Genomic DNA, 17,223 nt, shown 5'->3' with positions numbered 1-17,223 from the left:
GACACCCTCCCCTCCTTTGCCCACCTTCCTCCCTTTTCCTCTCCCTGCCACCACAACAAGGCACAAGGCAACTGTACCACCTGCAAGTAAAAGGGTGACGACCTCGAGATTCTTCCAACTTCCAGAACACAGAACATACTGTGAACTCACAGAAGCCTGCTGGCTCCTCCTCACACTCACACTTAAACCGGTGGGAGGACTGATCTGTGGACCTACCAAGTTCTGTCCGGTGAAATGGTTAAGGCAGTAGGAACCCAACTCACAGCTCTGCACTCACCACATGGTGTGCATTGGCCAAGGGAAGGCTTGCTGTCAGCCTGCCCCTTCCTGGCTGACTGAGGCTCCTCCTACACCTCTACACCCAAGTATCCACTGAGTACCCCAGAATCTCTCCCCTGTTTGTGGTTCCATATGATTCTTGGACTCAAATGTTTCAAATAGTGTCCCCACTCATAATGCACCTTGTCTTCCAATGATCCCCTGAACTACAAGGTTCAATTTTCTCCTTCACCCCAGTTTCACCACAAGGACATGGGCCATGGTAGCTACCTGTCATGAGAAGTAAACTGCCTGCCAAAACAGAAATTGCAACATATTCCAAAGGATTTACACTGTATCAAGAGTCTCATTACCAAATATTCAAAATGTCTATCCTATAATTTAAAATTACTCACAATACAAAGTACCACTAAAATGGTACAAATCAAATGGGAAAAAATAATGCACAGACATCAATGTAAAGAAGTCCAAAATGTTGAGTTTATCTGACAAACTCTTTAAAGGTGCTATTTTTAAAATGTGTTTTTGTTTTTGTTTTTGTTTTGGTACTAGTGATTGAACCAAATGGTTAATCACTGAGCCATATCCCCAAACTTTATTATTATTATTTTTTAATTTTCAGACAGAGTCTCACTAAGTGGTTTAGTGCCTAGCTAAGTTGCTGAGGCTGGCTTCAAACCTGTGATCCTCCTGCATCAGCCTTCCCAGCACAACCACACAGGGGAAGACTTTAGAAACAAATGTAAAAGCAGAAAATATTATCATGAAAAAGAGAATAATCATTTAAAAAGAAAAAATGGAAACTTTAGAAGTGAAAAGTAAAATAACCAAATAAAATTTTCACTGGATAGGTTCAATAATAGAATGGAAATGAGAAAATAGTTCATGAACTTTAAAGACAGATCAATAGAAATTATTCAGTCCAAACAACTTAGAGAAAGATATTGAAAAGAAAGTGAATAGAACTTCAACAGTCTGTGAGAAAATACTAAAACATCGGTCACTTGTATCATCAGAATCCTTTAAGAAGAAGTGGAAGTGGAAGTATGGTGATTGAAATTTACACACACACACACACACACACACACACAGACATATTTGAAGTGATAATTGCTAAAAACTTCACAAAATGGGTAAAAGATGTAAACATATATTTAAGAAGCTCAACAAACTCCAAACGGGACAGAACCCAAGAAATTCATGCCTAGGCATGCTGTAATCAAACTGCTGAAAACTAGAGATTAAAAATAAATATCCTGGAGTTGGGGTTGTGGCTCAGTGGTAGAGCACTTGCCTAGCATGTGTGAGGTGCTGGGTTCAATTTTCAGCACCACATATAAATAAATGAATAAAATAAAGGACCATCAACATCTTTAAAAAGTAAATAAATACCTTGAAAGCATGTAGAGAAAAAGGATCAAATGGCTGCAGAATTCCCATCAGAAACCACTGAGGCTGGTAAGAAATGTCTCAATATTTTCAAAGTGCTGAAAGAAAAAAAAACTTTCAATCCAGAATTCTAAATCAAAATATACTTCAGGAATGAAGGTATCAATAAGATATTCATAGATGAAGAAAAACAAAGAGAATGTGTCAGAAATGAACCCAAAAGGATTACAATGGAAATTCTTCAGACAAAAGGAAAATACAAGGAGGAAATTTGTAAAAGCAGGAATTAAGGAAGAGAAATATAAATAATAGATATTTAGCCAAATAGAATAGACTATTGTTCTTTTTAATTAATTAAAACATATCTGAGGATTGAAAACAAAACTTTAAACATTGTCTGATGGAGTTTCAATGTATTGAGACATATACAATAACTATAATATAAAGCGTGTATACTAAAGGGAACTATGTGGTGATAAGATTTCTACATTCCATTTAAAATGATAAAATGGGAGCTGAAGAAACAGCTCGTTTTTGGAGACTGCTCCCTAGCAAGCGCAAGGGCCAGTTCGAATCCTGGCCCCTCAGAGGGGAGGAAAAAAAAAACTCTACAATGGTAAAATGGTGGGGAGGCTGGGGAGATAGCTCAGTTGGTAGAGTGCTTGCCTCACAAGCACAAGGCCCTGGGTTCTAATCCCCGGCTCGGCAAAAAATAAAAAAGGTAAAATGGGGTGGGGGACATGGCTCAGTGGTAGAGCACTTGCCTAGCATGTGTGAGTTACTGGGTTCAAATCTCAGCACCACAATGAAAATGAATAAATAAAATAAAGGTATTGTATCCATCTACAACTATTTTTTAAATAAATAAAATAGTGAAATATTGATTCTAAATAGACTATGAAGAATTAATTATGTATTCTAATTCCTAAAGAATCATATTAAAATAGACAAAAATACAGTTGAAACACAATAGATAAATTTTAAAGGAATACCAAAAATGTTCAAATCCCCAAAGAAAAGCAAAATAGCAGAGAAAAAATTTTTAAAAAACAGAGAAAAAGTGCCTGACGGCGCGTCTGACGCGAAGTTGGGTGGGGTAGAGAGTAGGGGGCGGTAGTCGGGGTGGTGGGAGAAGGAGGAGGCGGCGAATCACTTATAAATGGCGCCCAAGCAGGACCCGAAGCCGAGATTCCAGGAGGGTGAGCGAGTACTGTGCTTTCATGGGCCTCTCCTTTATGAAGCAAAGTGTGTTAAAGTTGCCATAAAGGACAAACAAGTGAAATACTTTATACATTACAGTGGTTGGAATAAAAATTGGGATGAATGGGTTCCAGAGAGCAGAGTACTCAAGTACGTGGACACCAATCTGCAGAAACAGCGAGAACTCCAAAAAGCCAATCAGGAGCAGTATGCAGAGGGGAAGATGAGAGGGGCTGCTCCAGGAAAGAAGACATCTGGTCTGCAACAGAAAAATGTTGAAGTGAAAACAAAAAAGAACAAACAGAAAACACCTGGAAATGGAGATGGTGGCAGTACCAGTGAGACACCTCAGCCTCCCCGGAAGAAAAGGGCCCGGGTAGATCCTACTGTTGAAAATGAAGAAACATTTATGAACAGAGTTGAAGTTAAAGTAAAGATTCCTGAAGAACTAAAACCATGGCTTGTTGATGACTGGGACTTAATTACCAGACAAAAACAGCTGTTTTATCTTCCTGCCAAGAAGAATGTGGATTCTATTCTAGAGGATTATGCAAATTACAAGAAATCTCGAGGAAACACAGATAATAAGGAGTATGCCGTTAATGAAGTTGTGGCAGGAATAAAAGAATACTTCAACGTAATGTTGGGTACTCAACTGCTCTACAAATTTGAGAGACCACAGTATGCTGAAATCCTTGCAGATCATCCTGATGCACCCATGTCCCAGGTGTATGGAGCACCACATCTACTGAGATTATTTGTGCGAATTGGAGCAATGTTGGCCTATACTCCTCTGGATGAGAAGAGCCTTGCTTTATTACTGAATTATCTTCACGATTTCCTCAAATACCTGGCAAAGAACTCTGCAACTTTGTTTAGTGCCAGCGATTATGAAGTGGCCCCTCCTGAATACCATCGGAAAGCAGTGTGAGGAGGGCACTGTTTGCTCACTTGTGTTTGGATCTCTGTAAACACATTTTTGTTCTTAGTCCTTCTCTTGTACAAATGATGTACTTTGAAGATGTTAGTGTATAACAGAATTGATGTTTGTTTTCTGTTTGAATTTAAACAGAGAAAATAAAAGGGGTCACTGCTCCCTTTTCCTTTCCTTTCTTTTAATATTTCATTTCAAAGTTGCTACCAGTGTATTCAATGATGGATAACAGAAAGACATGCTGTAGAGTGTTTGTCTAGTTGACAAAGCTGCTTTTGAATGCTGGTGGTTCTATTCCTTTGACACTACGCACTTTTATAATATGTGTTAATGCTATATGACAAAATGCTCTGATTCCTAGTGCCAAAGGTTCAATTCAGTGTATATAACTGAACACATTCATCCATTTGTGCTCCTTTTTTTTTTTTTTAACGGTGCTTAAAGTAAAGAGGCCATCCTTCACAAGTCATCCATGTTGTTCCTTAGACATTATATCTTTGCTCAAATTATTGAAGAATGGTGGCTTGTTTCATGGTTTTTGTATTTGTGTCTTATGCACGTTTTAACATGATAGACGCAATGCATTGTGTAGCTACAGTTTTCTGGAAAAGTCAATCTTTTAGGAATTGTTTTTCAAATCTTCAATAAATTTTTTCTTTAAATTTAAAAAAAAAGAGAAAAACAAAATAAATAATAAAATAGTACATAAAAATCCAAATCTTAAATGCAAATAGTTTAAAGATACCAATTAAAAATCAAAGATTATAAGAATCATTTTTTAAAGAAGGAAAAAATTCAATATATGCTATATGTTTGAATTAGAGCAAATAATATTCCATGCCTTTATAATTTTGTCAAAATTAATCCCAATGTCATGTGTAATTAAAAAAAAGAACAATAAAAACAAAAAAGAAATTCCAAATATAATGATAAAGTTATGTTAAAATACAAAGAGGGAAATGATATAACAGGTAAACATTAATAAGATAATTTCAAACTATTAATATCTGAAATATTAGATTACAGAACGAAAAATTAGCAGGGATGAAGTCAAACATTACACACTGATAAAAAATTAAAACTTCACCAGGAATATATAATTATATATATTATAATATGTGCGCACTTGTGCTGGAATTCCCCATGACCAACTCAGCCAGCTTCAATTATGCACTGAACTCACATAAAGTTGAACTATATTCACATATTCACAGAACTCAACATACAGTTGAACTGATGCCTGGGATTTATTACAGTTTAAGGTTACTAAGTAGAATTATCAAAGGGAAAAAGTGCATGGGTGAAGTCCAGAGGAAATCAGTGCAAACTTCTAAGAGTCCTCCTTTCCCAGTGGAGACATACAATTCATTCCTCCAGCAATGAATCGTGACCTGTGTGAAGTGCTGTCCTACCAGGACAGCTTATTAAAGTCTCAGTGCCAAAGATTTTAATACAAATACAAAATCAATCTCAGCCTACTACATATCAAGGTTCCAGATTCATAGAAGGAAAGTAAGTGTTCAGTACAAAACATACACTTGAATGTACAAGCAGTTTAGGCAGAATAAGCTACCCATATCAGGTAGGAATTGATAGGAACCTTTTTGACATTCAAGTTCACTGACTCCAGACAAAGACTAAACTTGCAAGCCTTTCTAAGGATGGCCATCTCAGGCCTGCTATTATAACTCTTTTAAATAGAGCACTAAACAACAGAGCTTCCAAATACATAAAAGCAGACAAAACTGAAAAAATAAAGAAATGAATCTACGATTATAGATTGTACAATTGTAGGTCTACAATTGTAGTTGGAGACTAGGGCTGGGGGTGGAGCTCAGTGGTAAAGCGCTTGCCTAGCATGCGCTAAGAACCTAGGTTCAGTCCCCAGTATCAAAAAATAAATTTCAAAAACAGAAATATGTAAAACTAGTGGGGGGAAAATCAATAAAATTGAGAAGTACTGAACAACAGCATCTACCAACAGGGTTTCATTAACTTGTAAAGAATCTTCAACAAAACGAGAGCAAAATAAATATTCATTTCAATTGCATATTGACATTTTACCAAGATAGGCCATATTCTGGGATGTAAAACAAATCTTAACAAATGTAAAATAATTGAAATCATACAGACAATGCTTTTTGAACATGATAGAAGTAAACTAGAAATCAATAAGAGAACATTAACAGAAAAATCTCAAACACTTGGTGATTAAAAAACACACTTTTGGGTGGGCTGGGGAGATAGCTCAGTCAGTAGAGTGCTTGCCTTGCAAGCATTAAGGCCCTGGGTTCGATCCCCAGCACCACAAAAAAAAAATACACTTTGGGGATTTTTTTTGGGGGGGAGTATAAGGGATTGAACCCAGGGGTGCTTTACCACTGAACCATATCCCCAGCCCTTTTTATTTTGAGACAGGGCCTCACTAAGTTGTTGAAGCTGGTTTTGAACTTGAGATTCTCCTACCTCTACCTCCCAAGTCACTGGGATTACAGACATGCATCACTGCAGCCAGCTAAATAATAAACTTCTAAGTAATCCATAGGTCAAAGAGATAATCTCAGGGATGATTACAACATATTCTGAAGAGGTGTACGTGGTGGCACATCTCTGAAATCCCAGCTACTCAGAAGGCTAAGGCAGGAGGATTGCAAGTTTGAGATGAACCTGGGCAATTTAGCAAGACCCTGCCTCAAAATAAAATAAATATATTTGGGGGTGTAGCTCAGTGGTAGAGCATGTGTAAGGTCCTGGGTTCCACCCACAGCACCACAAAATACTTTGAATAGAATAAAAATTAAAATAACAACATACCAAATTTTTCAGGCTGCTGTTAAATCAAGAGGGAAGTTTATAGCATCAAATGTTTGCATTAGACAAGAATAAAGTGTAGCTCAGTGGTAGAGTGTTTGCCTACTTTGCATAAGGTTCCCAGCACTGTGAAAAAAATCAATAAAGAAAGCTTCCACCTTCAGAACCTAAATAAATAAATAGCGATATAAAACCAAAGCAAGCAGACAGGAAGAAACAATAAATATTGGAGCAGAAATCAATGAGAATTAAAAACAGAAAAAAGGATTAATATGGGCAGGGAATGTGACTCAGTCACAGAGCACTTGCCTAGCATGCATGAGGTCCTACAACACACACACAAAAAATGAATTCATACTGGAAAATCTTTCAAAATAACAAGTTGCAGAGTGGGGCTGCATTTGAATGGCTCTGAGTGGAGCCCAGCCTGGGACCCAAGGGACACTCTAGGCTGCTGGGTGCAATTCATCAGTGATATGGCTGGGCTAAAGTGTCATAATACCATGAGGTATTTAAGAGATTATGGCATCTGAAAAAACAGAACTTTTGCAATATTGAGGATCATTCTGAAATAGGGATTTAGGATAAAGAGAGAAACATTGAGTCTTAAAGGAAATATCCATGAGTCATTGAGATGCAGAAAGCACAGTTGTAAATCTTGAGCAACAGGCCCTTGGCCCATGCCCTCATAAAATAAGGGAAATACGCAAGCATAGGGAAAATTAACTTGAAATTGCGCAGCTCCAAGGTGGCTCCACCTCCAGTCTGGTCCCTGATACAGCCCTTCTATAAATACTGGACCCCCAACCCAAGGGGGGGGTGCTTCTCACTCTTGAGAGAACCTGAATTCTCCCTTGAATGTGGCTCTACCTTCCTAAATAAACCTCTGTCTATGCCTTTGTCCTGCTCATGCTGAAATTCTTTTTGGTAACTTATGCCAAGAACTCTGGTAGTCCTGAGTTAAATTCCCCCTCCCCTCTGGGAACTCGGATCCTTCTCTAGAAACATCTCTTCTCCATTGATCTTCTTAGAAAAAGAATCCCTAATTTCACTAAAAGGAACATGAAGGAAATTTGGGGGAAAGGTACCAGGGATTGAACTCAGGGGCACTCGACCACTGATTCACAGCCCCAGTTCTATTTTGTATTTTATTTAGAGACAGGGTCTCACTGAGTTGCTTAGCACCTCACATTTCCTGAGGCTGGCTTTGAACTCATGAGCCTCCTCAAACCACTGGGATTACAGGTGTGCACCACTGTGCCCAGCCTGAAGGAAATTTTAAAACACCTCCAAAACAGTTGGATGTGAATGTACATAGAACATTTGGACTAGCTGGGAAGAGCCCAGATAAACTACATAAGGAAAAGGCTGTGGATGTGGCTCAGTGGTAGAGCACTTACCTGGTATGCACAAGATCCTGGGTTCAATCCCCAGTACAGTAAAAAACAAACAAACAAAATCCATATAAGGTGATCCATCACTAAAAGCAAGTTCATCATCCCCAAATCCTTGTTAGGGTTGAGGGTAAGTGCCCCAAAAGTGGGGGATGTGACATGGAAAATATAGACAATAAAATGGGTGCAGTGGCTCACACCTGTAATCCCAGCAGCTCAAGAGGCTGAAGCAGGAGGATTGTGAGTTTGAGACCAGTCTCATTTAATTAGCAAGACTGTAAACTTATTGAGACCTGGTCTCAAATATTAAAAAAAAAGCGGGGGAGTTAAAAAAAAAGTGGGAGAGAGGGATCTGGGTGTGGTAATGCATGCCTGTAATCCCAGTGAAATGGAAAAGAAACAAAGTAACGACATTTGGTTCTGACCTGACTCCATGTTATGCTTACTTAAAATGTTTTCTTTTCAGAAAACAGCTATATCTATGTTGACAGTACAGTAGGACCTTCTTACATTCCTGACTATGACCCTGATGTATAACAAAATGACTCTGAAATGTATACTCAAAACAATTCTCTCAAGTAATCAAAATATCTGTCTCAATAGGGTCTTTCTGACCTACACGTGCCTCAGTTTTTCTTGTGGTTTTTGTTTTTTGTTTTTTTGACTTTATAAACTCTCTGCTTCCAAAATTCAGGTGCTGGGAGTTCTTTGAGGCTTAAGCCTGCTCTCAGCCAATTGCCTGTCATGCTCATTAAAGGACCTTTATTTTCCCTGTCAATTTGGCTCAATATGCATGGTGGTTTGTAATTCTTGTGCACTCAGTAACACTGGCTCCTTATGAGGCTGAGACAGAAGGATCTCAAGTTCAAAGGCAGCCTCTGTAACTTGGTGAGACCCTGTCTCTAAATAAAATATTTTTAAAAGGGTTGGGGGTGTGCCTCTGTATTTAGTACCACTGGGTTCAATCCCTAGTACCCCCAAAAAAGAAACAAACACAAAAAGACAATAAACCAGTTTGTGCAGGCCACCTCCTGGAAAATTACACCATAATTGAAAATATTTGGTTAAGTCCAATGACTGATTCTTCACAGACCCATCATCAAAATAGAGTGTTTTCCCCCCACAACTACTCAGAACCATGAAACAATGGCACAAGTTAAATTCATCAAGAATTTTTGAGATTGCAGCTTTAAATTTCTGGAGAAAGAGAAGTATAAATGAAGTTGTAGCTTATTTGGTGGAACTAGAAGATATTGCAGTTGTGCTTAACAATAATTCACAGGAAGAGAAACAACATATCTCACTTGGCTACTAAGTAGAATTGTTGCTTCTTCTAAAGTCATTACTTAAAAGCAAACTTGAAAAATACATAATAGTTGGTTTAAACTGGTTTCAAGCAGCAATTAAAATGCAGTGGTCAGAACTATCATCGAAAACAGAAATTATATATTATGGAAATATTCAGATTTTAAAACAATAATGCAGTGTGTAGTGGGAACAAAAAACTCATCCTACTTTGTTTCTGGGATATACTAATCATGTAGCTTAGACTATTGATGCTTATCTATTGTATTGACAGAGTTGCCTATTAAAGAGCATTTAGTTGTTCAAACTATCCCTGGATTATATGATTTCCAAAAGTAGATCTCTTTGAGAAGTGTGAAATGTAGAAGACGTCAAAACCATTTTTTTCTTTTAAAAAGTCACATGATGAAACCACTATAAAATCTAACGATTGGCTTCACATTGAAGTGGAAAAATATTCAAAAGTAGCAACTTCAATTTCAATGAGGTAAAAGTGCCCTCTAAAGACTGTTCATTGGGGCTGGGGAGATAGCTCAGTTGGTAGAGTGCTTGCCTTATAAGCACAAGGCCCTGGGTTCAATCCCCAGCAGCCAAAAAAAAAAAAAAAAAAAGACTGTTCATCTTTGCTGCATTTGGGATTTATATGGCCATTTAATAATACCATGTAAGAACATCTGGGTCTTAAATACCATCCTTCATAAGAATATAATATATGACATGCAAAAGAATAAGACATAACTTATTACTAGGAACCACAAAACCAATCATCTTTCTCTTTCTTTCTTTCTTGCTTTCTTTCTTTCATTTTTTTATTTTTGGCAGTGCTGGGAATGGAACCCAGGGCCTCACACGCACTAAGTAAGTGCTCCACCACTGAGTTATATCTTACCCCTCATCATTAATTCTTCAAAGACTATGTTTTATTAAAAAAAAAAAACACTTAGCCAGGCATGGTAGAACACACCTGTAATCACTGCTACTCAGGAGGCTGAGGCAGGAAGAGCACAAGTTCAAGATCAGCCTCTGCAGCTTAATGAGATCCTGTCTCAAAAATAAAAAATGCAAAGATCTGGGGACATAGCTCAGTGGTGAAGAAGCCCTGAGTTCAACCCCAGTACCAAAAGAAAAAAAGAAGTACTTAAATATGTACCTCTATTTTCTGACATTGAAAAGAATGTAAGTTTAAAACATCATAGCAAATGATCAATATTTTAACAAAATTGTCCATAGTGAGAGATTGTATGTGCAAAATGCCTTAATTTTTTTATTTTAATAATTTTTAGTTGTAGGTGGGCACAATACCTTTATTTTATTCATTTATTTTTATGTGGTGCTGAGGATCGAATCCAGTGCCCATGCTAGGCAAGTGCTCTACCACTGAGCTACAACTCCAGCCCACCTTAATTATTAATATGCCAATGTTTATGATACCAATACTTGTTTTGAAAATTAAAACATACCATAACATGTACGAAGCCTTGGCTTTGATCCCCAGCACTTCAAAATAAATAAATAAATAAAACCATACTTTGGGCATGATAAAATCATGGAATTACATCAGGATTTTATGCTCATGTAGAATGTTGTTGTTGAAACATACTCCACACTTTTTACACCTTGAAAATATTTTTAATATCTCTGACTTTTTATTTTTTATTTTTCTAGTTTTAGCAATCTTTTTTCTTTTTTTATTGGTTTACTTTTTATTTGATGAATTAGTTATACACAAAGGTGGAATTCATTGTGATATGTTCATACATACATAGGGCATAGTTTGGTTAATTTCCTTCTGTTGTTCCTCCCTTTCCTATCCCTCTTCCCTTCTCCCTTATTCCCCTTCCTCTAATCCACTTTCCTCCCTTCTATTAACATATATTATTTCTTTTTCTCTTTTTAAAAATATTTATTTTAGTTGTAGATGGACACAATGCCTTTATTTTTTACATATTTATATGCGGTGCTGAGGATTGAACACAGTGCCCCATACATGCTAGGCAAGTGCTCTACCACTGAACCACAACCTCAGTCCTCATGTATTGTTTCTGATAATTTTCTTCAGAATCTTCGTGTCATATATGTATATGTTATCTCTATATAAAGAAAATTGTGAATATATATTTGTATGAATGTTTACCTGGAAATTTCCATGGAGTTGACTAATATATATTCATTTTATTTTGTTGTGTATAATTTCTAATATTTTGCAATCCTATATCATTAAGCTACCTTCATTTTAGTAAATTCACTAAATATTTCATTTGAGTAAGTTCACTAAATACTCCCTTTAAAATCAACAAACAAAAATAAGAAGTTGCGATAAGAATGAGCTACCATTACACACCTAGCAGAAAGGCCAAAATCCAGAACAGTGACAACAGCAAATGCTGATGAGGATGTGGAGCAACAGGAACACCCATTCATTGTTGTTGGAAATGCAAAATGGTACAATCACTTTGGAAGAGTTTGGCACATACTTATCAAATTAAACATACTCTTACCATACCATTCAGCAATTGTATTCCTTGTATCTATCCAAAAGATGTGAAAACTCATGACCACCCAAAAACCTGCACACAGACGTTCATAGCCATTTTATACACAATTATCAAAATTTGGAAACAAACATGATACATTTTAGCAGGTGATTGTATAAACTGTGGTACATTCAAATAATGGGATATTATTCAGCATTTAAAGAGAAATGAGCTATCAAGCCATGAAAAAACATGGAAGATACTCAAATGCATATTACTAAGTGAAAGAAGCCAGTCTAAAAAGACAACATACTGTAGGATTCCAACTATACATAGAACATTCTGGAAAAGGCAAAACTGTGAAGACAATTAAAGTTCAGTGATTGCCAGGGGTTAGAGGGGAGGGAAGGATGAGTAGGTAGAGCACAGAGAATTTGTATGGAAGTAAAACCATTCGTATGATATTATAATGGTGGATACCTGTCATTATCCATTTGTCCCAACCCAAAGAATGTATAAAACCAAAAGTGAAACCCAATGTAAACTAAGGGTGATAAAGATGTGTTGGTGTATGTTCATCAATGGAAACGAATGTACTGCTCTGGTGAAGGATGTTGTGAGGAAAGCTCAGCATGTAAGAGGAAAGGGATAAACAGGAATTCTCTGCACTTCCTGCTCAATTTAGCTGTAAACCTAAAACTGATTTTAATTTCTTTAAAAAGAAATTTCCAGGCCTAGAAGATTTCACTGGAACTTTGTGCCAAACCTTTAAGAAGAGGACACTTCTCAAATCATTGTATGAGATCAGCATTACCCTGATACCACAACTAGAAAAAGGACAGTATGGAAAAAGAAAACTATGGCCCAATTTCCCTCAGTAATGTAGAGGTAAAAAAAAATCCTCACTAAAATATTAGCAAATTGAATCCAATAATACACATAAAGAATAATACACTATGACCAAGTGAAATTCATCCTAGGAGTGCAAAATTGACTCAATATTTAAAAAAAAAAATCAATCCAATGCATCATATTGACATACTAAAGTAATTTAACCACATGATAATATCCAGTAATGCAAAAATTATCTGAAAAATTTCAACACCAATTCGTGATTTTAAAAATACACTCAACAAGCCAGGGAAAAATAACTCTCATAGCCTGTTATACAGCATCTACAAAGAAATCCCCACACCTTAGAAGATGATTAGTAGAGAAAAATTAAATGCTTTTGCCCTGATATCGGGAATGAAACATGAATGTCCACTCTCACCCCTGTCGTTCAATATTTTATTGGAAGTTCTAGCCAGTTTAACAAAGCAAAGAAAGAAAGAGAGAGAGAGAGAAAGAGAGAGAGAGAGAGAGAGAGAGAGAGAGAGAGAGAGAGAGAGAGAGAGAGAAAGAAAGAAAGAAAGAAAGAAAGAAAGAAAGAAAAGAAAGAAAGAAAGAAAGGGCTTATGGATTAGGAAGGAAGAAATAAAAGAGCCCCAATTTGTAGATGGCATATTTTTGAATATAGAAAATTCCATGGAATCTATAAAAATATTCCTAGAACTAACAAGTGAGTTTAGCACTTCTGCAGGCTACAAATTCAACACATACAAAAAATCAAGCATATTTCTATATACTATCAGTGAGCAATTAGAAAAAATTAAAATACACATATAATACTATTTGCATTGTTCCTTAAAAAATCTAACAAATCATGTGCAGGATCTGTATGCTGAGAACTATAAAAAGCTGATGAAAGAAATAAAAAGGAGGGCTGGGGTTGTTGCTCAGTGGTAGAGTGCTTGACTAGCATGTGTGAGGCACTGGGTTCAATCCTCAGCACTGCATATAAATAAATAAAATAAAGGTCCACCAAAAACTAAAAAAAAAAAAAATTTAAGAAAAGAACCCAAATAAAGTATACAGTATTTTCATGAATTTATAAACTTAATATAGTTAAGATATCAACAGTCCACAAGTGGATCTATAGATTTAATGCAATTCCAGGATTTTTTGTATATACAACTAATTTAAAATATATATGGAAAGACAAAGAAACTAGACTAGTCCAAATAATTTTGGAAAGGATGAACAAACCAAAGGAATAACACACATTTTAGGAATTCCTCCAAGCCAGGTACAGTGGCCCATGCCTGTAACCCCAGTAACTCAGGAGGCTGAGGCAGGGGGATCACAATTTCAAGGCCAGCAAGACCCTGCCTCAAAATAAAAATTAAAAAATTAAAGAGGATGGGGATGCAGCTCAATGTTTGTGTGCCCCTGGGTTCAATCACCGCTACAAAAAAATTACTCCAATCTGCATGTATAATCCTAGCTACTAGGAAGGCAGAGGCAGGATAATCAAATGTTGAGGCCTGCCTGGGCAACTTAGTGAGACCTCATCTCAAAATAAAATTTTAAGAAGACTGGGCATATACTTCAGTGTCAGGGCACTTGCCTAGCATAGGTGAACACCAGGGTTCAATCCTCAGTAACACAAAAAATAAAAAGAAAGGAATTACTCTGAACCTACATTGTGTTAGTTAGATTTTCTTTCCTGGAACAAAATACCTGAGAAAATCAACTTAAATGGAAAAAAGTTTTATTTTGGCTCATGATTCCAGAGGTTTCCATCTAACATCAACTGGTTTTCCCACTTTGGGCCTGTGGTGAGGCAGAACATCTTGGTAGGGAGAGTGTGGTGGAGTAAAGTTACTCACCTCATGGCATCTGGGAAGTAGATGCAGGGGGCCTGGGGTTCCCATACTTCTTCAAGGAAACTTCCCCAGTGACCTAACTTCCTCCCACTGGGCCCCACTCCCCAAAGTTTCTACCACCTCCCAGTAGCACCATCATCTGGGAACTGAGCCTTCAACACATGAGCTATGAGGGGACATTTAAGATCCAAACCATGACACACAATAATTAAGACAGTGTGGTATTAACAATGTGGTAGAGACATACCTTTATGAAAAATCAACTGGCCATATTTGTGTGGGCAGTTCAATGGAGAAAGGAAAATCTTCACAATGAATAGTTTTAGAACAATTTGATATGTAGGGTACTTCAGATAAAGAAATGAAAATATATATTCACACAAAAATGCATATACAAATGTTTAAGGAAGCTGTTAATGCTTGCCAAAAACTGGAAACAACCTGATTGTTCTTCAGTAGGTGATTGGATAAACAAACTGTGTTACATGCAAGCAATGAAATAAAAAGAATGAACTACTGATACACTCAACAGTGTAGATGAAACTTAATGTAATTATGCTGAGTGAAAAAAAGTCAGCATCAAAAGATAACATGCTGGACCAGGGGCAGTGGTACACGCCTGTAATCCCAGAGGCTTAGGAGGCTGAGGCAAGAAGAGCACGAGTTCAAAGCCAGCCTTAGCAACTTAGCAAGACCCTAAGCAACTCAGTGAGACCCCGTCTCAGTAAAATACAAAATAGGGATGGGGATGTGGCTCAGTGGTCGAGTGCCCCTGGGTTCAATCCCTGGTAACTGTCCCCCCAAAAAAGATAACAGGCTTATACAAGTAACAATAAATATTGGTGAGGATGTGGGGGGAAAGTTACACTCACACATTGCTGATGAGACTTCAAATTGGTGGTGCAACCACTCTGGAAAGCAGTATTGAGTTTCCTCAGAAAACTTGGAATGGAACCACCATTTGACCCACTTATCCCATTCTTCAGCATATGACCAAAGAACTTAAAATCAGCATACTACAGTGGCCACATCAATGTCTATAGCAGCTCAATTCACAATAGCTAAGATATGGAACCAACCTAGATGCCCATCAACAGATGCATGGATAAAGAAAATGTGTATATATACGTGATGGAATATTTTTCAGCCATAAAAAATGAAATTATGGAATTTTCCAGTAAATGGAAGGAATAGGAGTCCATCATGCTAAGTAAAATAAGCCAATCCCAAAAAACCAAAGGCCAAATGCTCTCTCTAATAGGAGGATACTAACACAAAATAAGGGTGGGGAAGGGAAAAATAGAAGCCCATTAGATTAGACAAAGGGGAATGAAGGGAAAGGAGGGGAGATAGGAATAGGAAAGACAGTAGAATGAATGGGACATCACTTTCCTGTGTTCATATATGAATACACTACCAGTGAAACTCCACATCATGAACAACCACAAGAATGGGAAGTTATACTCCATGTATATATATGTCAAAATACACTCTACTGTCATGTGTATCTAAAAAGAATAAATAAAAAAGATAACAGGCCATATTATCCCACTTATATGACATTCATGAAAAAAACAAAATTATAGTGATGAAGTTTTACAAAACTTTGGGGTGAAGAGAAGGTGTTATTATGAAAGGGCAGCGTGATGGAGATTTTTAGGGTGATGGAAGATGTCTGTATCCTGTTTATGATGGTGGGTACTTGAATATTTGCATGTGTTAAACTTCATATAATTCCTCAAATACAATTCTACAGTATTGTAATTTTAAATACATTTTTTAAATGTTGCCAGTCAAGCATGTGAGAATCCTCATTTTCTGTAAAAATTTTTTGACACAGGTGTATGTATACCTGAACACTAGTTTTCTTTGCTTTTGAGTCATTTGTAAAGGGAATCCTACATACAGCATGACCTCTTTTCCATTTGGCTTCTTTCACTTAACACAACTTCTGTATGTTCATTCTTGTACCTGTGTAGTATTCTACAGTGTTACTACAGCAAAATATACTTTCTCAATGGAGAAAGGAAAGTCTTTACAACAAATAGTGTCAGAACAATTGGACATGTAGGGTATTTCTTCTAAAGAAATGAAAACTCATTTTCACACAAAAATACATACACAGATGTTTTTGGCAGCTGTTAATAACTGCCCCAATCTGGAAACAACCAAAATGCTCTTCAATGGGTGATATATAATTAGGTTGTTTCTGTACAATTCGGTAGTTTCCCATTCTTTGCTGTTACAAATAGTTTAAGTTACGTGAATATTGCTATATTTTTACCAGGTTTACGTGTATGGGCAAGAATGCACATATCACTTGTTTTAAAATGGTAAAAAAGTAAATTGAGCACTACCTATATATCCAATAGAATGATTGAACAAACAATGATGATAATAGACAATATCATATCATCAGAATCATCTCAGAATATGTGAGTCACTGCTGGGTAAATTACACAAGTATTCCCCTGATGGCCATTGTGATGATGGCTCACAGCTCTAACAATGGTATGTGGACCATTGGGTAACCAATGGGGCAGTGAGCTCTCTGAGTCATCTCAGGATCCAAGTGGCCACATATGAGAACAAACAGGAAGGAGCCAGTGACATCAGCAGCTGGTCAACCCAGAGCCCTACAGAGTGAACCTCAACTGTTCTTTGACCCATGGTTCCCATCATGCTTTGGAGCTTTACCCTGCCAGACTTCCCAGAGCACTTCCAAGGAG

The 17,223-nt window shown here is 37.0% G+C and overlaps 1 protein-coding gene, 1 non-coding gene and 1 pseudogene across 2 annotated transcripts; all 3 read left to right on the top strand.

The window, feature by feature from the left end:
* The first annotated feature begins 2,801 nt into the window (after positions 1-2,801).
* LOC124971999 (mortality factor 4-like protein 1) lies at positions 2,802-3,976 on the top strand. Its single transcript, XM_047536068.1, has one exon. It carries the CDS (start codon positions 2,828-2,830, stop codon positions 3,797-3,799), a length of 972 nt encoding a protein of 323 aa, XP_047392024.1. The 5' UTR covers positions 2,802-2,827; the 3' UTR covers positions 3,800-3,976.
* Positions 3,977-7,116: 3,140 nt separating this feature from the next.
* Positions 7,117-9,583, top strand: LOC124971447 (KATNB1-like protein 1; annotated as a pseudogene).
* Positions 9,584-9,830: 247 nt separating this feature from the next.
* Trnai-uau (transfer RNA isoleucine (anticodon UAU)) lies at positions 9,831-9,905 on the top strand. The gene has a single exon. It is a non-coding gene; the product is annotated as a tRNA-Ile (tRNA).
* Positions 9,906-17,223: the final 7,318 nt, after the last annotated feature.

Source organism: Sciurus carolinensis, chromosome X (assembly GCF_902686445.1).
Source record: "Sciurus carolinensis chromosome X, mSciCar1.2, whole genome shotgun sequence".
Lineage (NCBI taxonomy): Eukaryota > Metazoa > Chordata > Mammalia > Rodentia > Sciuridae > Sciurus > Sciurus carolinensis.
Note: the sequence above shows the minus strand (reverse complement) of the source record. Positions and strands in the feature narration are given on the sequence as shown.